This window comes from Urocampus carinirostris, chromosome 6 (genome assembly GCF_059441175.1).
Source record: "Urocampus carinirostris isolate Australia breed hairy pipefish chromosome 6, RoL_Ucar_1.0, whole genome shotgun sequence".
Classification (NCBI taxonomy): Eukaryota; Metazoa; Chordata; class Actinopteri; order Syngnathiformes; family Syngnathidae; genus Urocampus; species Urocampus carinirostris.
In genome coordinates this window covers 22,165,777-22,190,613 of record NC_142354.1, presented here as the reverse complement: position 1 = coordinate 22,190,613, position 24,837 = coordinate 22,165,777, and the positions used below count along the sequence as shown (strand labels likewise).

Sequence of the window (24,837 nt, the reverse complement as noted above, 5' to 3'; positions counted from 1 at the left end):
ATGTTAGGTTAATTGGCCAGTCCAAATTGACCCTAGGTGTGAATGAAAGTCAGTTGTCTGTCTCTATGTGCCCTGCAACTGGCTGGCAACCAGTTCGGGGTGTCCCCTGCCGACTGCCCAAAGATGGCCGGAATGGGTTCCGGCAACCCCGCAACCCTACTGAGGATAAGTGGTGCAGATAGATGGATGTTTACTAAACAATGGTAAAAACTAGAAACATACTTTTTTGCTAATGAAAGATGAGAATACAAGCCTTCTTTTGATGTCCTATGCCTATAAAGCTGCAACAAAAATAAGATTTATTTAGGCCCTCAAAATTTAGTCAATTGTCCAAATTGGCTGGCACCCGTAATTTGAGAAAAACGTCCAGCGTTGAATTAGTTAATTGAGAAAATGTTTAACGTTCAAACGACGCACTCTAGGTTAAATAAGTCTAGTGGCGATTACTGTAATAGTAAGAAGAACTCGTTTTGGTATTCCCATTTCACATTTTTTTTAAACCCACATGATTGTTTTTGAACCTATTTGTTTACCGCAATAGTATCTGTGCGCTTGCATTCTGTCTCAACGATCCCTGAGGGGCGGAGAAGAGTTGAATTGTTTGTCAATAACTCACAATACATCACAGGCGGAATTGTATTGAAATTAGGTTCAGAAATATTGAAAATGGGCACAGAATTGACGGATACCGAGCAAAATAAAGATATTTTACAATTCAAGATAGTTCAATTTTAATTCAAACATTGACAGATGCATTGACCGGCGCGATCATCAAGCGCTCTTTTTCTCACACGCAACCCCGCCCCTTGACTCTGTGACGTGCAAAGAAAGAAAACGCACCTCCCACCTTGTTGTAAAGTACCTGTTGGTGCAACCTCCCGGATCCCAAGTTTCACTTTTCTGACTCCACGCAAGTTGTCCAGGAAATTCTAGTGGCGGGTCTCGAACAAGGGAAAATCTCATTAGTTGCATCGGAAACCATTTGGGACGCGTTTTCAAGTTTAAGTTACCCCGACATAAACAGGGGCATTCGTCAATTGTCAGGTCAGGATGGAGGGATCCAGCGTTGGCCGGCTCTCGGCAACCTGCTGGCCCCCAGTCGAGAGCATTTCAGCCGAAATCAGATCTCCGATCCCGCCAGTGCAGGTGAAGAAACAAGCGGTGAAGAGACACCACCACAAACACAACCTGAAACATCGCTACGAGTTCCTGGAGACGCTTGGGAAGGGGACATATGGCAAAGTGAAGAAAGCCAGGGAGAGATCAGGCAGACTGGTAAGGTTCATATTAAATCAATATATCAATTATCGTCATTTATTTTAGTGTGATTCTTGTGATGAAGATCTGAGTGTATCTTGTCTTCTTGAATACCCGGTCATAAATCAAAGTTATATTTGTGGACCAGCCTTTTGCAATGCGTACTTGTATGTGGTAAGAAAGCAGTGACGTGCGGTGAGGTCAGATTTACAGCAATAATACAGATATCTCTATCTTCTTATTATTTGCAGAGGAATATGATATATTACCATATAAAATGATAGCACTGCAGCGCAGTGGTTAGCGCATGTGCGGCACAGTTCTGAGGTCATGACATCGGAGCTTCCTGTGTGGAGTTTGCATGTTCTCCCTGTGCTTGCGTGGGTTTACTCTGGGCACTCAAATTTCCTCCCACATTCCAAGTACATGCATGTCAGGTTAATTGTCAGCTCCAAAATTGTCCCTAGGTGTGAATGAGAGAGTGAGTTGTCTGTCTCTGTGTGCCCTGCAACTGACTGGCAACCAGTTCAGGCTGTGCCCACTGCCTGAAGATTGCTGGGATGGGCTCCAGCCCCCCGCGATGCGCTCCAGCCCCCCGCGATGCTACTGAGGATAAGCGGTGCAGATAATGGATGAATGGAAATCATAAACTGTAGCATAGGGGGAAAAAGTGTTATACTTCTTTGATACTTCTGTTTCCAATCCAATCCTGTAGCCAATCAAAGTTTGTGAAACTGCTGACATTTCCGTAGGCCAGCTAGAAGGCCCTGACCAAATAAAAATCTGATTGGTTAAAGCCCTTCTCAAGGTTTCTTCATTATTGCCATGCTGAAGTTTTCCCTTGCCCTCATGTAGGTTTTAGATCACGGGATTATAAAGTTTACCCTTCAGGGTCTTACACTTCATGAATTTTCATCATGCATTGTTCTGCTTTTTGATTGGCTAAACAGTCCTTAAAAAAAGTAGGTATTGGTAAAAATACATAAATGTATACAGGTAGAGTTTAGTTTTTTTGTTAAACAAAGGCTTGAGCATGAAGAAAGGGGTTCGTTGTTTGTTGTTTTCAATGTATAATAATGTGTTTCGTGGTAGAATAACCGTGAAAAAGTAAAGGTTTCTACTACATGGATCTGGCCTATCACGGGTTCCTTTTGGAATGTAACCCCCGCGATAAACAAGGTTACCCTGTAATTTCATTTTCTGTTTCCATGATGACAGGTGAGGCACTGCCTCCCATGCCTCCCGTGGCTGCACATCACTGTGAGAAAGTGATCCATAAATCCAGTAAAAGAAAAAACTGTAAAACACTGCTGTATGTCACAATCTGAAGGCAATTCTTGTCCTTCATCTTAGCAGCGGACTCTGCAACGTGTGAAGAATGTGCTGCTATCACAAAAGACTACACTAAAGAGATTGAATGCACCTCATAAAAGTGTCGGTGCACACAAAGCTTTCTCGCTTCAAAAAGAAAATCCCTGATGCTTTGGGAAAGGAATGTGGGCAAGTCAGGCACTTAAAATAAATTAAGGAAGTTTGATGAAAAAAATAAATGCAGTATTTAATGAATCCCAGCCAAGTCACATGCTATGATTATATTCTTAGAATGACGTAAGGTCGGGCAATTAATCAAATGAATGCAAAAATCCGTCTTTTAAAATCAAGAACTCCCCGAATCGTCACTAGTACGATTGGAATCCAAATCAATTATTTTTTTACACAGGATATGTGTGGTTTCTTTTTAATCAATTAAACTTCCTGTAAATATAGTTTATGGTTTTAAATACATTCAAATTGTAATTCTCCAGACTGATTCACGAAATCCAGATTTTCTTTATTAGATGTACCGCCCAGACCTTGAATGATGACAAATGAAGTAGTCCTTCAAAGTCCGTTACCATTTTACAATAAAAATACAGTTCTTGGGGATCTTTTCTTCCCAACAATTTTCATGCCATCAATCCAATGTGGCGCAAATTATTTTACGTTTAAAAATAAAAAGTAATTTCTTTTTATTTATAAACATAGAATAATTTGCCCCACACATACAGCCATACTATTAATCATTTGCGCCTCAACCAAATCTCTCTCTAGTGTACCATATATTTCTGATTATAAAAAGAAAACATTGACAGAAATTCAAAAGTACCCTTTTAAATCTGGTGCGCCTTGTACGCCAGAAATACAGTTATTAAAATCAGAAATGCGTACCTAGAAATAAAATCTAGTACATCTGGTAGTCATTTATAAATAAATCGAGCTTATTGTGTCACGGTTGCCCATTGCCCTCACTTGGGCCCGCCCGTTTGGCGCCAGCTGCTGCTCGTTGCCAGATTTTTGCCGATTCAAACTTTGTCCTCTCATTCACTCCTTGTCAGTCCGTCGACGAACCTCTGCACTTGCAGGACCTGTATTTTGACTCTGTCCGGTATCCTGCTCGTGTTTCCAGTATCTGGTATCAATCCCGCCTGCCTCGTCCTGTTCGGTATCTTGCTCTAGTCTCCAGTATCCGGTATCGATCCCGTCTGTCTCGTCCTGTCTGGTATCTTGCTCCAGTATCCGGTATCGATCCCGCCTGTCTCGTCCTGTCTGGTATCTTACTCCAGTATCCGTTATCCAACCCGTCCGTCTTGTACTGTCCGGTATCTTGCTCCAATATCCGGTATTGATCCCGTCTGTCCCGTCCTGTCCGGTATCTTGCTGCAGTATCCGGTATCAATCCCGTCCGTCTTGTCCTGTCCGGTATCGATCCCATCTGTCCCGCCCTGTATGGTATCTGCTTGTGTATCCTGTATCTGGTATCGATCCCGTCTGTCCTGTCGGGTTTCGATCTCTTCTGCCCAGCGATCGCCGAATCGCTGGCGTTTGTGTTCCCGCGCATGACTGCCCCGTTCCCGTGAAATAAAGCTTGTGTGAAAACGATACACGTCTGGGTCCACTGTCTGTTCTGGTTCTGACATATTGTGTTGTCAGCTTCTGAGTTTTTTCAAAATGCAACCCTCTTTCTTACGGGTTTTAATTCCATGCGCCTTATACTCGAGTGTGTCTTTTATGTAAAAAGAATCTCATAAATGAACATTTTAACAGTCTGCCTTATAATCCAGAAATTACGTTATTCACTTAATTTCAGAATGAGGTTCCATCTTTCCACCTTGTGGCATAGATACCCATGAACTGAATTGAAACACGAAATGGGTGAAAATTTTACAGTGTGTTAATGGTATTTCATTGCATTTCACATTTACAATTTTACTCAGCCAAAATTGTAGTTTCATTCTGAATATGGCTTACATGATTGCAGAATTAGTTCTGCCGTACACCTTGATTAAAAAAAAATAGAGTCATGGATTCTATTGACCTTTATCTTAATTCACCACTTCCATTTGAGTAATTTCAAGGTCTTGGGTTGCACTAACGTCCAGCAATGTCCTTATATCTCCCATTTGCACAGCCCTTTGTCTCTAATTTTTCAGTTTGCCGATCTATCTCCTAGCTACGACTGGAATGTGAGGTTTTCCACCCCTGCCTTTTTCCAAACACACACACTGCTTGATCGAATCCATGAACCAAATGCATCGTGGGTGTGTCTACCAAGACGTCTTGTTTATCACAAAAGCTCACTGTCGAGGGTTTTCGTGTGAAAATGCATTCACAGATGGAATTTCCCTTTTTACGCCAGCACTCGTCACATCACAAAACGTCACAGGACGTGTTTAGTCGTGTCGGCGAACATCAACGCCCACACACACCGCAGGACGTGAGTTGGTGTCTGAGAATCACTCCTGCTGACGTCCTGCCGTCATAATACTGATAAGACCCCAAAACTGGCTTTTTGAGAACAGCCTCCAGTAAAGTGTTGCCTAAATAGCCTCATGTTGGTTGAACTATGACACTCCTCAGTTTTTGTTACTTTTTTATACCTGCTTTGCTGCTGATAGGACAAAGTAGTGCAAAGACATTACAGCTTACGACAAAAAGAAAATTCTTCATCTAGCACACGGATGGACACTTAGGCCAAAACCACACTCATCGTCACTACACAAACGGAATTCAAATAAAGGCGTGAGGATCCTAATTTAAGTCCTTTAAAAAAGCACTCAAAAGGAAAGACTTTCGCAATCATTTATTGAGCCTAAAAAAGGACAATGTGAAAAAATGAAAGAAAAGAATCCAAAAGGCATCAAAATAGTGCAATGTTTAAAATCTAATACGATCAGAGAAATGACGAAATACCTGAGCCTCAATTGAAAAACTATTGGGCATAAATCCAAACTGTAATTCTTAAACAACAAGAAGCATTCTTGAAGTAGAAAGACGTGTACATTGTGGGTAGCTGGGTAAAACTAGAAACTTTTTTCAAGAATGTATTAAATACTATGGATGCATGATTTTTCTTACCGATAATGTCCTCCTTCTCCAAATAAATACTGTTACAGTAAAGGACGTTATGTACAGTGTATGTATACTAGGTATGTGTGTTTTTACTGACTACACATTTGAAAAAAACTACCAAATTGGAGCAGCACAGCAGCTGAGAGGTTAGTGCGTCCGCGGCACAGTTCTGAGGTCATGAGATCGAACCTTCCTGTGTGGAGTTTGCATGTTCTCCCCGTGTTTGCGTGGGTTTCCTCCCACATTCCAAAAACATGCATGTCAGGTGTATTGGCTGATCCAGATTGTCCCTAGGTGTGAATGAGCGAGTGAGTTGTGTCTGTGTCTGTTGAGTCTGTGTGCCCTGCCACTGGCCGGCAACCAGTTGAGGGTGTCCCCTGCCCACTGCCCGAAGATGGCTGGGATGGGCTCCAGCACACCCGAGACCCTACTTAGGATAAGCGGTGCAGATAATGGATGTACCCAATTGGCAGAGAATGCATTTAAAAGTATTACTTTTATCCTTTTACTATATTTTCATATGTGTTTCTGGTATCACAAAAAAAAACACTATTCTCCCAAAGCAATTCGTAGAAAACTTTGCCCATGTTAAGAAATATTTTTCAATATCAGTAAAAAAAAAACTCATAAGTTAGTTAGACAATTCTGCTCATTTTGAATATTCTCTTTATTCTTCTACAGTTAAACTGGTTTAAAATGGTAAAAATAAAAAGATACTACTACTTGAAATAAGCCACGTTTTCTGCCAATGGGATAAGAACTTTTCTTTCCAGTGTAACTATTATAGTATGTAGTCCTATTGTATTTTTTTATAACAAAAAATGATACTGCTTGAGTAAAAACTATTCCAAAAATGTAGTGTTATCCTATAAATATCAGTCCCATAAATATCATGCATCCCAAAATGTTTATACTAGTATCGATAACTGGTTTCATTGACAACTATTAATTTAACAATGTCTAGGGAAAAAAGCAGCATGGAATATCCCTAAATACCTGTCTGAATCTGCAAACGGAAACTAAAACAACCTCCTAATAAGGTCAAGTGGTGGCATGTGTCAGTTGTTATTCTACTTCCTGGGTGGTACTGCAGTTGCAGTTGAGCCGTGTTTGTCCTGGAGCCCAAAAATTTTTCGTCGGCGGGTGCCTAGTGCGTAAAACAAACTGACAGTGACATAGGTCGAACGCAAACTCGGATAACCTCACCGGGGTGTGAAGTCATCGCGAGTCCAGCGGGCCCCGACTGACAGCTATTCAAACAAACGCAGGAAATCTGAGTTCGCAAAAGTCAGGAAAAGGGAGTTTAAGCGGCGTGAGGCCTGCACTGACACACGACCAGACTAGACAGTGAGTCACAGCCGGGTTGCATGGTGGACCCGATATGACAATTCTCCGCTGCGTCCGCTCGTCTGTCGGGTTGCCTGAAGGCTATGCAAACGAACAGGCTACCCCAAACAACATCTGCTGCCTTACGATGACGCTTCTTTAACCTCGAGGTAGAGTGGTGAGGAATGCCCGGCATCCTAGATCCAACAAATGGATAAAGGCTTGTGAAAAGCCTTTTATTTACAAGTCCCAATTGAGTATTTGGTACAGGAGCCCATTTAGAGGACAGTGCTTGACAGTATCCATAAATGAACTATCATTAACTGCTGTGTAATTTCTCTCTCTCCCTTCTAAGACCTACTGGCTGTAATTTACTGTCAATGGAGCTGATAATCCATTTTGTGTCTTGCCTATAGTGTTGAAGTTCAACAATTAGTTAATTTAATTGACAACTCCATTGATTATGAAATTAATAATTGATATTAGGACTCTGTATCCTGAAGCAATTTTACTGCTTTACCTCGTTTATCAAGGTAAATAGGAACCAGAACCCAGCTGGAATTTGTAAAATTCCACGAAGCAGTCCCCCCCCCCCATTTTTAACATGTGCTCTGCCGACTGCAGCAATAGAATAGTCAACCGGATATAATGGATTGCAGTCGTTCGGGTGCAGTTCATTTTAAGCAAATAAAACGGAACAAAAGCCATCACGCATGACTCTTTTGGCACCTGTTCTCAACAAGTCGACCGGAGATAATGGATCACAGCCACAATCGTGCAATTCATTTTAGGCCGGCCAAAACAGCATACCTCCCGACAAAATGGCCCTCTGCTGGTCCCTGTTTGCAGCAATAAGGAATTTGGGAATGGATCACGGCTTCAAGAGTGCACTTCGTCATAGCTGGAAATTACAGTCATAAAAAAAAGAGAGAGACGCCAGTCCGGACAAAAAAATGTGCTCTGACAGTCCCCACGCGCAGCAATGTGCGGTCGGGAATAACTGTGTGCGGCCGCAGGAGTGCAGTTCACTTTTGGTGGCCAGGGCAGTAAAAAAGAGCCACCAGGCCAGACAAAAAATACACTCTACCAGCCCCCACTTGCAGAAATATGAAATCGGGAATAATGGATTGCGGAATATTTTTCAACCCGTGGTTCACTGAGGCCGCGGAGTAGTAAAGGACTACCGTATTTCGTTTCATTAGTTTGTTTTTTAACACAGTCCGATTCAATATAATTGAAATCAACGTATACGGCTAGACTAGTCACATTATATTATAACTTTGACGTAAACACCCGTAGGTGGCAGTAGGTGAATCAGGTAATACAGAGGACACCAAAAAGTTTTTTAGTGAAACGATTTTCTTGAAATATAAAAAAAAAAAAATACACAAATTCTTACTATTCTTTTGTAGAAATTAAGCCTAGTCATTTATTTAATCATCAATGAAGGAAAGTAATGCTTTTTAGGGGCGGCAGTGGCTCAGGAGGTAGAGCGCTCGTCTTGGGATCGAATCCCGTCTCCTCCGAGTTACATGTTGAAGTGTCCTTGGGTAAGACACTGAACCCCTAATGCCCCCAATAAGCAGGTTAGCGCCTTACATTGCTGCACGGCCGCTATCGGGAAATGTGAAGCACACTGTAAAGCGCTTTGGGAAGTCTTGACTTGAAAAGCGCTATATAAATGCAGATCATTTCATTTCATTTCATTTAAGTAAATAAATTCTTTAAGTAAATAAACAAATTGCAAAACACTTTGAAAATTTAGTATATTTAATATTTTTTCAAGATACTTTATATTCGTAAGGCCACAGAAGTCATGTGTATCTTATGAATATCAATATATTTTAACATTTTTGCATAACTAAATTCACATTGTTATTTTCTACAATGGTATTGAAGTTGAACCGATGTTTTTTTTTCATTACACAAATACTATCTAATTAATTGACAATATAACAGATTAAAAGGGCCCTAAAGTTGTATAATTAATAAACCCGGTGTTTCATTTATGATTAGATGATACAAATATTTTATGACCTCTACAAACACTTAATTATCTTAATCTATTCTTGTCTTTTTAAAGGTTGCCATTAAGTCCATTAGAAAGGAGAAAATCAAGGATGAGCAAGACCTGGTGCACATTCGCCGAGAAATTGAGATCATGTCATCGCTGTGTCACCCACACATCATCACTATATATGAAGGTATGTGCACCATACAATGCGCGCTTTCTGTTTCGAATGGGCCCCTTATTTTGGCCACGCACGTCATGTGCGGAACGTGATACCCATTAGAGGAGTTGTCTATATCGGTCTGTGATTATTTGGATTTTGAGTGTAGGCACGCAAGTCCTTTGTGGAAAAGGATTCCCTGTTACATAATTGCTGACTCCGTGTTGCATCACAACAGAAGTGTTGTCGGTGGCGCACGAGGCCTTGTGTCTTCCAGCTCCCCAAATCAAGATTGCCTCAATGCACGCTAGTCACTGCATCGGGTATCCCAATTTGTTTGGCCTGTGTAAAGGATCTCTGAATTAAGGGAAAACAAAACCTTTTTCAGGACAGATTTTTCTTTAGAACAGCAGTCTCAATGTGGTCTGTTTGGATTTGTCATGTTTAATATTCTCTATTGGTTGTGTAGCTTAAATCATGTCAGTCCTGAGACTGGGAGGTCGCTGGTTCAAGCCTCAGCTGGGTCATACCTAGCAACATTAGTTCTCATTGCCTCCCTGCTTGGCGCTCGGCATTAGGTGTTGGAATTGGGGGGTTTGGTCACCTAATGACTCCCGACACATCAGTTGGGTTGCTCATTTTGAATGAAAGCGTCAATGGATAGGTAACTCTTTATTCTATAAAAAAGCCCATGCAATGAGAAAAAAATACTGGTCGGCTTGGTTTGATGTTAGCCTGATAATACTATCACCATCTCTATTGTTTGGGGCTTATGGATGCACCAAATCCGAACCTGGGTCTCAGTATCGACCTCTGCCATAAGACATGAGAGTTGCATGCCTCACTCTGGATCTGCAGATGTTCAGCATTGTAATGAGTTACTAATTGTATTGATAATATTCATGAAATTCTGCAATTATTTTGAAAAAGAAAATCCAAAATTATCAAGTTAAATGAGAAAGATCTTGGCATTGTGAAAAGATCTCACTGAATTAATAGAACAATTTAGTGCATTTTAATTTCATAATTCCATAAGGCAATGCCACCCGACTGCACGTCACCTCACTACATCCCTATTGCCAAGTACTTGTAAGCCAATAATGGATACATTTTTGCTTCAAGCTAGCAGGGATAAGAACAAATTGCTGTGCCTTATTTGTTTTTTAAACACATTCAAACGGAACATGAGTTCACAGGCTCCGTTGGCTAGATTGCTCATCGTTTTAAGTGCCAAGTGTTGCCACTCGGTACATTTTTTTAAAAGAACGTTTGTTTTCCTTCAGTATTCGAGAACAAGGACAAAATCGTGATTGTGATGGAGTATGCCAGCCGAGGAGACTTGTACGACTATATCTGCGATAAGAAGCACCTTGCTGAACGGGAATTGAGGCACTTTTTCAGGCAGATTGTGTCTGCTGTGCACTACTGCCATCAGGTGAGAACACGTTCAAAATGGATGCGTTCGTCCAATGAATACAAATTTGTACACATCATAATGGCTGGACCTAGCAGACGTTTTGCATTAGGGGCCCCTCCGCTATCTGCACACCAATAGCAAAGATTTCTGCTGAAACCAGTTGCCCAGCCCTTTTTCCTCCACAGCTACTTGAACCACCCGCTGTTACATAATGACCATTACTAACTGTCAGCTGGCCGATTGGAACACTGAAGCAAGGAGAACAATGAAGAGTAAAACGAACACTAGAGAGAATGGCGGTGTCAGGGCTGAAGGCCAATCATCCACTACAAACACATATACAGTCACTAATGAGGGCGTATTGGAACTGAATAAGCACACTCGCACACCATCCGGCAGTTCAAAAGCTAGGACTCGAGTCGATGTGCAGTAGATAATATTTACAGAGTAAATGACCCCCCATCATGTTCGATGGCCACCACCTGTTTTGGTTTTATTGGCCCGTTATGTAAAAGTGCCGTCGTAACAGGTTGGATATATTTTTCCTAAATTAAAATCTATGGACAATAGATCTTTTTGTCAAATTCATACTGCACTATGTGAAGAATGTCCATGGCTACTAGTGTCCATTCCTTTTAAGGAACATGTGACCTGCATTTTTTGAAGGCAAACATTAGTGTAAGGCATGCCCCCCTGCAGAGCTGAGGACCATGAGGCGTAGATGATACACTAGGAAGAGAAAATATGTGGCAACCTGGGGGAAAACAATCTGTTTACCTAGTGGAATGACACTGATTGTGTAGTAAGGAATTTTAAGATACCCTTTTGTGAAAATAACGCATATTAACTATTTTTTTTTTCTACCTTTTCTTCTAGAATGGAATAGTTCACCGGGATCTAAAACTGGAAAATATTTTACTTGATGGCAATAGCAATGTCAAGGTATGCAGTTCTCTGTTACTCATTATATAGTTGTGTCCAAAACACAGCTAATTACCAGTGTTAGATTTAAACTTGAACAGTGTACAGTGTAACTTCTGAAGCGAAAGTCCACCCAAAGGATTTCCTAAAAATAGTTTTGTGGGACCCCAAATAGTCGAAACGCGACAGAGGTCATTTAAGGTCATGTTTAGACAGAAAATCATCCAAGCATTGCATGTTTTCACTTGAAAAACATGCCTTAAATTGTCTTGATTAAGCCCCGTGCACACTTGAGTGGCAAATTTGGCGATCGAGGCAATTGGCTGTAGAACTCATTCAGCACTGTCGCGTAAAATATGATGTGAGGCCTATAATTGTAGAAGACCGCTTAGGGGCACTTTTTACATCCCAATAAACAACCATACTGTGAGGAATAGGGTCAGATTGCAACAGAGATGTAAGAAGTCGTCCTTTTCTGTTATTGTCGTCGGTGGTTTCCATGGTATTCCGGACAATGACTAAGATGATACCAAAAGGGAACTGTACCAAGTTAGAGAGATAACTTACCCAGTGTAAATTGAGGCCTTTGTTTGATTTGTCGCTGCAAGAGTTAAAATATCATCATGACATAGAAAATATTAAATAAAGTACAGTCAAACCTCCTGTTTCTCTCCTGCTACAAATTATACGATTAGTGTTGTCAAAAACATCTATTAATTTATCCTCCAGAAGGGCACCTGTAATGTTTTCAGATGTCACCGTATTGTTTTGTATTTAGAGTATATGCGTTGTGGAAACGAGCAGTTCACCGTTTTTAAGAGGAATTTGGGGGCTGAGAACCCAAATTATCCAACTTTATTATATATAGTATCTAACGTAATTAGTTATCTTGTCTTTAGCGTTGTACCCTTTTCCTCCAGAAAGTGCCCCCGCACACCTGAGGCCAAAACCAAAATGTTATTGGCTCGTGTGACCTGGTTTGCGCAGTACTTTTGAACTCAGTGTAATTTGTGTGCCAGCAGGTTTTTTATGTGCATACTGTAGTAGTAATTAAATGTAATTATCCCACATGTATGTTACAGATTGCAGACTTTGGCTTGTCAAACCTTTACCACAGAGACGAGTACCTACAGACATTCTGTGGTAGCCCGTTGTATGCATCTCCAGAGATCGTCAACGGTCGACCCTACCGGGGGCCGGAAGTGGACACATGGTCCCTTGGGGTGCTGTTGTATACAATGGTCCACGGCATGATGCCATTTGATGGAAATAACCACAGGGCACTCGTCCAGCAGATAAGCACCGGAAATTACCGGAAACCAAACAAACCATCAGGTGAGTGTTTAAAAAAAAAATTCTAGCTAATTGATTGTTCCTAATCATGTGAACACATCCGGACAATCCTGTGACAACATCTGAGTAACCCATGGAGTGGCGGCCATACTAGTTGGGGTTGAACTGTGTTTTTACCTCAATATTATTGTGATTGTCATTGGAAATATGGCGATCAAAGCTCTGGTTTGGCTGTCGCTAAACATTTTGGGCTAAGTTACGACAACAAATGTTCACTGATGTACAAACAAGACCAATACGTGATAGAAAAAACATCTGATGTAGGAGTTTGGTTTGAAATAATGTGATCTCTGGGGCTTATTTCAGGCGGCATACAGCGCACTATCATCAGCAAGGCATTTTAGCATTCTCGAGATATCCCCAGGGGTCACATTGCATTTATTAGAACCTATCTCTCTGCCATCCACTTCACGGATAAGGGTTCACCCTTCTTCACCAGGCTTTCATGAAAACCAGGGCTTTCCTTAGAACTAATTTTGTCTGAGAAACGGCGCAATATTTTCACCTAGCGTTTATGGCGCACGTCTACTATAACAGAAGGGCTCATTTCAAGTGAGGTTCTTGCTCTGGCCTCCACTTACCATGTAATGGCATGAATAAATGAATTAATGAATGCATCTTCTTTATTTTTATTATAAAATAGTACAACAAAATTGAGGGCTTCTTCCAGTGCAAGAAGCGACGTAGCAAGCGGCCGCTCAGCTACAGGTTAGCATCAGATTAGCCAGGTCTCTGTGATGATTAAAATACAGCAGTCGGTTTCCCGCAAGGTGTAGCACCAGGTCATCCGTTTTATGGGTAATGGATTTGGTGTTGGTAAGATACAGGCTCAACTCTGCTTGTAGTTGTCAGAGTTGTTTTGAAGCCACAACAGTAGTGTTTTCTTTCTCTCTCGACGCCGCCTTCCTCACTTTCCTTAACAATCCAGAGCACCCAGTGGTCTTGGCAATTTGTCTGTGATGTTGTATCGACGTCGGTAACCGATGTTGACAAGCTCCTGTAACATGTACTTGTGTAACGTCGATGTATGCGTGGATAGAGTCCAAAGACCGACTTTCAGGGCATTTTTGTGTACAGAAAAAGGCACTGAATGGAAGAGCCAAGAACCACAGCGTCTGTGCGCGCCGCCATATTGGATTAATTTTAATAAGTACACTGAAATAAATGGTAAAATCACAAAAAACAACGCTTTACACATTCCTTTCATTTTAAATCCCAACTAGATTAATGTAGACCGGTTATAACATCAAACCGAGTCTGTCGGACCCAACCAGTGTGTCAGACTGTCTACATCCAGGTATGCGCGTGTCCTCACACGAAAACAGTCAATACTTATGGAAACAATTTTCTTTTTTTGTGTGTTTTTAATCAGATGCTTGTGGTCTCATTCGCTGGATGCTAATGGTAAACCCTGAGCGCAGAGCCACAATCGAGGAGATAGCAGGACACTGGTGGCTCAACTGGGGTTACCAACAGTCCCTTGTCGTTGAGACAAAGGCCAGCCACGTTGAGGAAATGACGTCAACGACTTCTACCTCTACTCAGCACCCGGCTGGGCTGGCTGGCGTGGCCAGCTGGCTGCGGCGTACATCAAGGCCCTTCCTGGAGAACGGCTCCAAGATGCGTTGCCTCCTTCGTTCGCAAGGTGGCGGCGGGGCCGATGTCGTACGCCAACGCTCTCTGCGAAGGTCACGCAAGGAGAATAATGTCTCCCAGCCTACCCACGAAGGGGGTGCAGAGACTCGGCCTTCCAAAGGGATTTTGAAAAGAAAAAACAGTTTGAAACAGAAGGCGATAAGCGAAAACTTTGCTCAGAGTTCATCAGAACCGCAGAACATTTTGGGTTTGCCCACTCCTGCCAACAACTCCTCTGCTGCCAATTTACCCCGCAAAGGTATCCTAAAGAAGCCAACAGAGCAGGAATCTGGGTATTATTCTTCTTCTCCTGAAAACAGTGACTCTGGCTGGGTCCAACAACCTGAAGTGCGCCCTTCAGAATCAACCAACAGGAAAGGCATCCTCAAACGAAACGGAAAGTTCTCCTCAGGCGAGCTGCAGGAGTTTGGCTCATTGGATCAGCTGAACGTTTCATTGCCTAGCAGAGGTGCCAGAGTGAGATCCCGAGGCGCCATCAGCGAGGACAGTATATTGTCTTCAGAGTCGTTCGACCAGCTGGATCTTCCGGACCGGGTAGGACTTCCAGTGCATCCTGAGAAGGCAGGAAGGCCCACCATGAGGGGATGCGTGTCTGCTGACAACCTGCTGGACATTCAAGAAGACGCTATTCTTGGACATGGACTGCAGAGGCAGTGGAAGTGCTATGACGCGGGCGTGGCTGACAGCGCTTTCTCCATAACTGACTGCGATAATGTCACTGAAGCTTACAAGCAGGCCTTGATGATTCACAGCCCCGCTCCTTGCTGAACGCTTTAAGCACCATCGTACTCCAAAGCGCATTCTGACAATACATTATCAAAAAATCAGGAATTTCACAAACCAAAAAGGGGAAAGACAAATACTCAATGACTTATTTTATTACATTTTAAGTTCAACATATAGTAAAATGGGAGACTGATCCATTGGATGAGCTCAATAATCTGCCAAAGATGTAAGAATTTATTTTTGATATCAGAGAATGAACCCCCCAAAAAACCCACAACACTTGAATGTATTTTTAACATTGTAGGACACCAGTCATCTAGGGGTTGTCAAGCCAATTATTTTTCTTTACCCTCCAGAAACCTCTACGTTTATGGCTTCCCGGCACTTTTATCATTCATTGTCATTGTCAGTCAGATTCAACTTGAGTTCACCTCATTCCAGTAATTGTTGCTGCTTTTACAGCATTTTTATGATGCAAGCAAACGTCAACATTTCACAATGCCAAAGAGTGCTCCTGTTCATACTTGTGGATCCTGTTGTCTTGAATTAAGATTGCACAAATGTTCAGGACCTATGAATTACAATCCATGTTTTCCTTTGAAATAATCTGGTCCACATTCAGAAAATGACATGAATAACATCTAGACATAATGACTCATAACGCGTGTAACCAGTTGAACCTGCAGTAACACCCAGATTTCCAGTAGTGCACGTGCACAGGTTGTCAACTTTCAGCAAATTGTTTTCCGGTCCCAATCCGGGATTTTATAGAACAGTTGTCTGGAGTGAAAGGTGAGCTTTATTAGCTTGATGTTAACGTGTAACTTGAAGCAAATAATGTCTGACGGTGCTTGTGTATTTTTGGATTCTTTAGTCACACTATCCATTTGAATACAAATTCTATGGGAATTGGCAAAAACCTGTTAAAATTATCTTGTTCTTCTGCCTAAGACTTTCATGAGAGCGCTTTTAGTAAAAACAACATTCCCACACCGCATAATGCTCCTGAATCCTTGCAAGTATCAGTAACAAATACGCAGCTTTTGTCTTTATGTCTAATTTCACACTGGAATTCCTTCCAATAATAGTGACAAAATGTACTTCATAAGTGGGGCTAAAATGATTATATTGATTTCATGTAAAACAAACGATGCCCAGAATCCAAAACTGCAAACCTCTCCTAAAACTGGAATATTAAGAAGGCAATGTTTATGTTTCTTTGACAATGTGATTCTCATCAGGAATGTAAAGCAGATGTGATTGTGTGTACGAATTGAAATTGTCAACATTTTGATCCGTTCTTGTCATTTCAAGAATTGAAGGAGTGTTAAAGGAGCACATTTGTTCAGTTTTTTGTGCATTTTGGTATTTCAATACAGTTTGCTATAAACTGTTTTTTTTCATGTACCAAAGTATTGTCTTGTATGACACTCTTGTGACTTGGATGAGGGCATTTATTAAAAAAAAAAAATCTTGTACTGCCTCATGCTGTGAATCATTTGAATGCAATGTTTTATGCAAATGTTTGACCCATTTTAGCGACAGTACATTTTAAACACTCAAAAGATTTCAAACATGTTTACATGAAATCTGAAAGCTTTAAAGCACATGTGCCCGTGCACCAAATGTGGCAGGCCAATTAATTATATGTGGCCCACGAGACAATGCTGAGAGAAGCATAAGAGAAAAAGGAGGTGCATTGCAATACAAAATGATTTGCAATTTTAAATATGTCAACTGGATTTTGCCAAAGGCAGGCACCACCCTCAAAGCACACACTGTATCTGTATTTTGTGACTCCTAGTAATAAACCAGGGAACAGATATGCTGTTTAGAGCAAAACAAAAAAGCAAATTAGTGTCTTTTCTGTGGTTTAAAGAAGCTTCAGCTCCTCTCTAAAACAGATATAAAATCTAACTGAAAAGTTATCGTCTTCAGGTTAAAACAAATCAGAATAAAAAGCAGAAATAAATTCATTAAACATTTTTATTTGTATGGTATTATTGTCCCTATCCAGTCTGCATTAGTTTCCCTGAGGTGAATAAATTGGTGCAAATTAACTCGTTTCCTTCCTTTTTTTTTTTTTACAAATGCACAGTTGATAAACAATACAATACATGAGATCTTAGTAAAGGGGAAACAATATTAATTAAAAAAAACGGATTAATCGTTTTTTTATTGAAATATCACCTTCCTGAATTATATTTTAATTGTGAGCCTCAGAAAATACCCCTAGCCCTCCAGCTATGGCACACTTTTTTGCCTTTAATTTACTAGTCTGGCCCCCGTCAGAATGTTTTTTCTACCATTTGTCCCCGGAGTTAAAATGAGTTGGACAACCCAGCTTTAAAGAAACGGTCTGTATTTTCAGCACCTCCCAAGGGTAAAAACATCAAGAAAAAGATATTGTTTAAAATTTTCTCAGTTTGTATTCTTCCTGCGGCTCTGCAGCTATGTGGTTAGCGTGTCTACGACAGAGTTCTGAGGTCATGTGTTCAAATCCAGCTACCAACCTTCCTGTGCAAAGTTTGCATATTCTCCCCATGCTTGCGTGGGTTTCCTCCCACATTCCGAAAACATGCATGTCAGGTGGATCGGCAGGTAAATGAGCATGTGAATTGTCTGTCTCTTGGGTGCCCTGCGACTGGCTGGAAACAAGATCAGTGTGTCCGCAGCCCACTGCCTGAAGATGGCTGGGATGGGCTCCAGCACCCCCAGGACCCTACTTAGGATAAGCAGTGCAGATACCGGATGGATGTATTCTTCCTTGTGCTTTCTAGCACTTGTTTTTGGTTGCGCTACTCCATACAGCATACCAGAGGACTCCGGTGCCAGATTTTTGAGGTTTCTCTTCTCCAATGTAGGTGATCTTAATCGCCAGGATCAGTAACAAGCTCCTGCTAGCTCGCTTACGATCTGATAATTTGTATCACCTGAGTTGAAGCAGAGGACGTCGAAAAACGTGCGGGACATGCAACCCTCAAAAACCGGAGTACCCAGGTCTGCCAAACAGCGATATCTAGCAGTCAGAATATCCCCACTATACCTATTTCTTGCAGCTTTAGTTCAAATTCATCCATCCATCTATTGTCTTCATCGCTTACCCTCAGTAGGGTTGCGGGGGTGCTGGAGCCCCAGCTATCCTCGGGCAGTTGGCAGGGGACACCTCAAACTGGTTGCCAGCCAGTCACAGGGCACACAGAGACAGACAACTCACTTGCTCATTCACATCTAGGGACTGTTTGAACCAGCCAATTAACCTTCCATGCATGTTTTCTGGGAATGTGGGAGGAAACCGGAGTGCCCGGAGGAAATCAATGCAAGCACGAGGAGAACATGCAAACTCCACACAGGAAATCTGGTAGCTGTATTTGAACCTTTGACCTCAGAACTGTGCTATGGACGTGCTAACAATTTAGCTGCCATGCCGCGATTCCAATTCAGTGCAAATTAAATACTTAATACTTAGTCTACAATTAATACTTTCAAATACCTTAGACTCATGGTCTACAACCTCTTTCAAACTGAGAGCTACTTTTTGTTACCAATTAGCACAAAGGGCACTCAGTTTGATATGCATTTATGAAAAAAATACTTATAATGCTATTACCATGTTTTTACCAGGTTAATTATTGGAAGTAAAATTGACAAACTCAACCACAAAAAAAACAATTTATTAGAAAATCACAACGACCCAGCACTGTTAACAGGTCTGTGGGCACCCAGGGACCAGCAGGCACCATGTTGGAGAACAATGCTATACTTCATTTTAGTTTATGTAGGAATTATTTCATTTGTTTAGGTGTTGTTAAAAACAACTGATTTTTTTTGTTTCAATATTGTTTTTTAAGACATTTTTAACCTCTATTTTATAACTCGAAAGCTTTGTTCATTTTATGCTGATCGACTGGTGATTCCAGGAGAAAGAAGAAGAAATCCGCAGGTTCAAGAGTGTTCTCCATTCGGGTCCCGGCGCTGTTGAATGCTTCTACACTAACTAAGTTCCTCAAAACAATCTTAACAGGATGATCAATGGAGAACATTGTACCACATCTTCGCTCTGTTGCAACCTGCGTAAGCGGTTCTCCAACGCAATGAAAACATTGTTGTGTGAGCAAATCACGTTTCGGCCTGCTACTTTCACACTTCCCTGTGGCGGCAGGGAGGAGTTTCCAGCTGGCTTTCAGCAGGCGTTACTGACGTCAATAAAAGATGGTCAACATCGACAGGAGTTGTACTGACCTCTGATCTGCAAACAGCGAACTGGAAAGGGGAAGGCGTGATGAGCTCCGCCGCCCTCTGAAGCTGACTTTAGCAGGAGAGGATAAAACCTTGAGGCAGATGTAGAACACGAAAGAACAAAAGTTCAGCAGCAGGCCACAGACAACGTGAACAGTGTGATCAATATTTCATTCATTGCGTACTGTTGTTGTCTGAGCAGGACACTTGAATAAAAAGATCTGGTATAGTACATGTTGAGTGAAAAATTTGGTTTAAACTTTATTTTTTATTTTCTTCATTTGTCAGATAAAAGAGAGATAAAATAAAAAGCAGACTAGAGAAATGTCCTCTTTCTCTGTCCCATTCCTCCCAACCTATTCAAAAGTATTTTATAAAAAGGAAAATAATTTATATGTAAGAAAAACACAACCTTGGTTTTGTATACCTTGAAAAGTATTTGGTGTTCAGGACCTTTTTTTCATCTACTAATGTATTTTTTTTCCAGTTTTGGCAGATCTGCTTAATTTTCTATTTCACATTCATGTTTATATTTAATAAGTTTACAGTATAGTTCAGTGGACACTCAAAATAAGGAGAGAGGACCCATCCATCCATCCATCCATTATCTGCACCCCTTATCCTCAGTAGGGTCGCGGGGGTGCTGGAGCCCATCCCAGATATCCTCTGGCGGTAGGCAGGGGACACCTTTAACTGTTTGCCATCCAGTCGCAGGGCACAGACACAGAGACAGACAACTCACCTGCTCATTTATACCTAGGGACAATTCAGACCGGCCAATTAACCTGACATGCATGTTTTCGGAATGTGTGAGGAAACCGGATTGCCCGGAGGAAACCCACACATGCACAGGGAGAACATGCAAACTCCACACAGGAAGGTTCGCTCTCATGACCTCAGAACTGTGCCTCACATGCGCTAACCACTGCGCGGCCGTGGTGCTCCTGGAGAGAAGACATTAATGAATTTTTAACCTGCAAGGAGAACAGGAAAAGACTGAACAAAAAGTCCTCACCATGCAAAATTCCAAATGTGTTACAGAACTCCCCTGTGCCCTTTTGTTTTATTAATTCTCCTAGGTTATAAAAAACACATCTGCCTTAAGCATGGCCACATTAATGTCCGATAGTCACAATGATGTAAACATTGCACAGAATTGGCAGACATTGACGTTATTTCAGACATTGATTTTAGCCAATATTTTATGTTATAACAAGTCAATAACCACGACTCATGATGCTGCAGTCAGTTATTTTATCTTGCAGTTAAATCCATTGTTGTTCCCTACAAATATCTGGAGAAGCAAGAAAAGTAGAATGGATGCCTATGACAGATGTCTCCTGCCATTGACACACCCTGATGTACAAGTTGAGCACTCTGAAAGCTTGCGTTTACTAAAACTAAGTGAAGATCTGACATATCACCTTTAAGGCCTCCGGCGAGAAAACTGCCGAGACACCGAGTCTACCATTCAAGCCTTCATCACACACCTCCGTCAACGGGATTTAGTGTCAATTGGCCATGATTTTCCTAACTTTTGTGAAGTTTTGTGCCACATTGGGTGTAACTCTAACACCGTAACCTGTTGCCTGGGGCAGTACCACAGAGCTTTGTGAGAAGGGTGGGCTGAAAAGAGGGATGACGGTCATTCATTGCACACAATACGGAATTACACAAACTCAGCTCTCTGTCTCCTATATGAAACGCTGACACAACAGAATCAAACTTATAGCTAGCTATGTTGTGTTTGCTGTCGGTAAATTTCCTTATTTAACGCTCAATTTGGAAATGATTAATGACAGGAGAGCACAGAGCGATAAGAATTTAATATCAGCTGTTGCCAAATTGTACATTGCTTTGGTTTGGGATGGTTAACTACTAAATAATTGTACTTCATTAGTAGATGCAACCACACCTAATCGGCCGGATTGGAATAGAATTTAATTCAAATCAGTCACGCAAGCAAACAATTGAAGATCATGTGGATGTCATAAGTTTTAAAAACAAAGGATACGGTGGATGGGAGGAAAATTGAGTGTTGCGTCAGGATTGAGAATGAAGAGTTCCGCACTATTAAAAACACTGGTCGGGAACTTTTTTTACCCAATGAGCCTTAAAAGCAAAAATATTTTGATGTTTTTCGTGAGAAAGCCACACCATATAATTTAAGACAAATTTCAATATAACCGCCAAACCTGCTCTCCAGACAACAGCTAATTCTTCGGGGTATTTTATGTCACTGTGAGAGATATAGATGATTTGATAAAATCCATGAAATAATAATCATGCTAGAGCCTTTTTCCCATATCAATATGAATGTACCACTTAAAATATATATCCCTCTCGCAGCTACTTAGTGTTAATTCTCATTTTGACCATTGTTTCTGTCCTAAATAACGGTTTCAAAACAAGGTGCGAGCAAAGTTCTTTTGTAAAAATGTCACAAAATACTGCAAATGAGGATACCAATATATTTACCTTCAGTGCAGACAGCGCTAGGCGAGAAGGAGTGCGCACATCCTGCCCTGTGTGTAGCTCTGCCCATTCCTACCGCTCACCCAATCAAATGGCTCTAGGTGCTTTGCTACAGCTTCTGGGTACAAAGTTTGTTTAGGTTTAAAGTTTGTTTTGTTGCTTTTGGTAAAGTGTCTCAACAATTAACATATAATGTTTAATAAACTTTCGTATGAAGGATTATTTTGCGATTTACAGCCACAACGGGGTCTGTTGGTGTGACACCTTGACAGCAAACTATAGTTAGAATTGTGAATAGTCTTGGCTTTGCATGTGCATCCCTCAGTGCTACAAAACGAATGTATCAATTAAGTTTTATTACATCTCCGAGCGAGCCGTATGTACCCATGAAAAGAGCCATTGATGGCCCGTAAGCCATAAATTACCAATCCCTGGTCAAGAATAACCTAAACTGTGACAAAACAGACCTATCAATACCTCAATAATATTGATCCAGATTTTGGGTTGTTCTAAAAAATAGTTTTTTGTGTGTTGTTGATTTCTTTTTTCAGGTTTTTTACAACAAGAACTATTTTTGATTGTTTGAATTCAGACATTTGGAGGTGTTCGTTCTAAATACAAATACACATTTGTTGAACGCAATAACTGTCAGGGACCAGAAACGGAGACAGGACCCACTTGCGTTCGTTTTACTCAGCTTATTTAGAAGGAGGAAAGGGCTTGCACCCACGATCCAGTGATCGTCAGTCATAAGTAGTAGATCTCTTGGAACACGGAAGTGGCACTTCCGTGGCAAGCAAAGGTAGTGTCGAGAGCGGGGAAAAACAGGTCGATGGCTGGGACGGTGGAGCAGAAAATGTAAATGTTCAGAAAAAGGGTCGGCGCTGGGAATCAAACGGGAATCAGGACAGGGTTGAGTCAGGGGTCGAAGAGTGCTTGCCTAGCGTGGGGCTGAGGTTCGCAGACAAACTGACAATCGTTGACAGGAAGACGGGGGTTTAAAAAGAGATCAGCAGCCAATCAGCGTCCGAGGCCCTTGGCGCCAACGGAGCAGACTCAGGTGCCTCGCATCAGTAATCATGACAATAACATGTTTGTTTTTATTACTTGACATGAAAATGACTAATAATCTTGATTTAAGATAAAAACGATTCGGGGGTCCATTTTATACAATATTACCTAATAGTTGGAGCGGTTTTTAAACTTAAAGATCCCAATTTTTTTAAAGCTTTTTTGAGTTATTTCATTTAGTAAGAACACATTTTGAGGGGTTTGTTTTTCAAAACAACCCAGAAATTGAGTCGATTAACCCAAGTAATGGATTGGTCCATTATTGACTCAAATTGGGGTATTTTGGACAAATCTGTTTTAAGAGTATAGTTTTTCTGGCCCTCTCAAAGGTTAAAGTGAAAAGGTGATGCTGAATCTGTTCAACCACTAAGCAAAAAGCTTGCATCATGCATATCTGACAAAGAATTCCGGCTAATTGATAAATGTGTTGTTGTTAATATTGTAAAACTGCAAAGGAGATTTCATAGAATTAATAAAAAGAGAGGTCTCAGGGGAGGACCTTAAAACTGGGAAGGAGAATTCCTGATCTAAAGACTTCTCTTCAGTCAATTGTAAGGGATGTCATAGAATCTGACAGACCAGGTGAAAACTCAAACAGCAATGTATAAAACATTTGCTTCTCGGCTCTATCTACTTTGGGGGAGATGAAGAAACGTTACAACTGTTTTTTGGAAGAAAGCAAAATCCTCCCAAACATAAGTTAAATATTTACCTAACCAGGTAATAAAAACAAATAGAGATTATGATATCCCTGCAGGATGCAATCATAAAATGTGCTCAAAGGCAAGATTAAAATGTCGAATAAACAAAAAAATATTAGTTCACACCGCATTCTTATCAGCACACAATTCATATTGACATTTGCCGGATTTTATATAACTTTGTCACGTAACTCAAAAATGGCTGCCGGTGCAGCATAGGAGTGGACGTGTCGGCGCATGCTGGGAAGGTGAAGAAAAACATGAGAAGAATCGGCTCCAGGAAGTCAGTAGGGAGTAGAGAAGCCAGAGGCCAGTCTAACCTGGATAGCACGTACATTTCAAACTCCTGCAACACACAAAGTACATTTCCATCAAACATCCCATGAAGGAAAAAGTAATCCTGTTCTTTTACTACTTGAGGATTTACTATGTCTAATTGTGTTGCTAAAATCATAGCTGAGCATGAACCATGAAAAATGCATGTTGCAGCCTGTTCAAACAAACCCTTGTAAGAAGTTGGAGAGATAAACAGCACAAGCGAGCAAAGCAAGTACAAAAGCCAACATAAGAGCAACGTTTACGCAGCTCAAATATGCTTTTGCCGCCGTTCTGTCCCAATAACCTTCAGACCCTTGTCGCGAGTTGGGAAACACTGAGGGTAAACCATCTACCAACTATTTGGGTGAGAAAACAGTTGCTGTATTAAAAAAAGTGTGTTTTCCTACCCTTGAATTTGCACTTGTGAATGTAAAATTGTGCTATATTCATAATAAGATTACGTGGGGAAATTGAATGCATACATGATTAACTTTTGACATTACATAACAGTAGATAATATCGCACCCTCTAATTTTACACGCAAAACACAATCCATCTCTAGAATATTGACACCAAAAAAAAAGTGTGATTTTTTAAAAAAAAAAAACAGAAGTGCCAAACTTTTACCAAAACGGGAATCTAATGTGATCATTGGAGCAGTTTGTTGGTCTCGATTCAAAATAAGGCAGCCGTGGACTAAAATACTAGTCTCGAGTCAAGTTTTCTTTTTGGGGTAGTTTGAATTTAAAAAGGCGGGAGATCCATCCATCCATTCATTATCTGCACCGCTTATCCTCAGTACGGTCGCAGGGGTGCT

General features: G+C 41.1%; 2 protein-coding genes across 2 annotated transcripts; one reads left to right on the top strand and one right to left on the bottom strand.

The window, feature by feature from the left end:
* The first annotated feature begins 842 nt into the window (after positions 1–842).
* Positions 843–16,692, top strand: nuak2 (NUAK family, SNF1-like kinase, 2). The gene is made up of 6 exons (XM_088338308.1): positions 843–1,275; positions 9,056–9,176; positions 10,427–10,578; positions 11,437–11,502; positions 12,564–12,816; positions 14,207–16,692. The coding sequence occupies exons 1-6, from the start codon at positions 1,051–1,053 to the stop codon at positions 15,256–15,258; spliced, it is 1,869 nt and encodes a 622-aa protein (XP_088194434.1). The 5' UTR covers positions 843–1,050; the 3' UTR covers positions 15,259–16,692.
* Positions 16,693–19,356: 2,664 nt separating this feature from the next.
* ccnd3 (cyclin D3) lies at positions 19,357–24,369 on the bottom strand. The gene is given in 4 exon segments (XM_088337342.1): positions 19,357–19,525; positions 23,895–23,955; positions 23,958–24,048; positions 24,325–24,369. Coding segments are annotated over 4 exon segments (366 nt in total).
* Between the last annotated feature and the right edge of the window lie 468 nt (positions 24,370–24,837).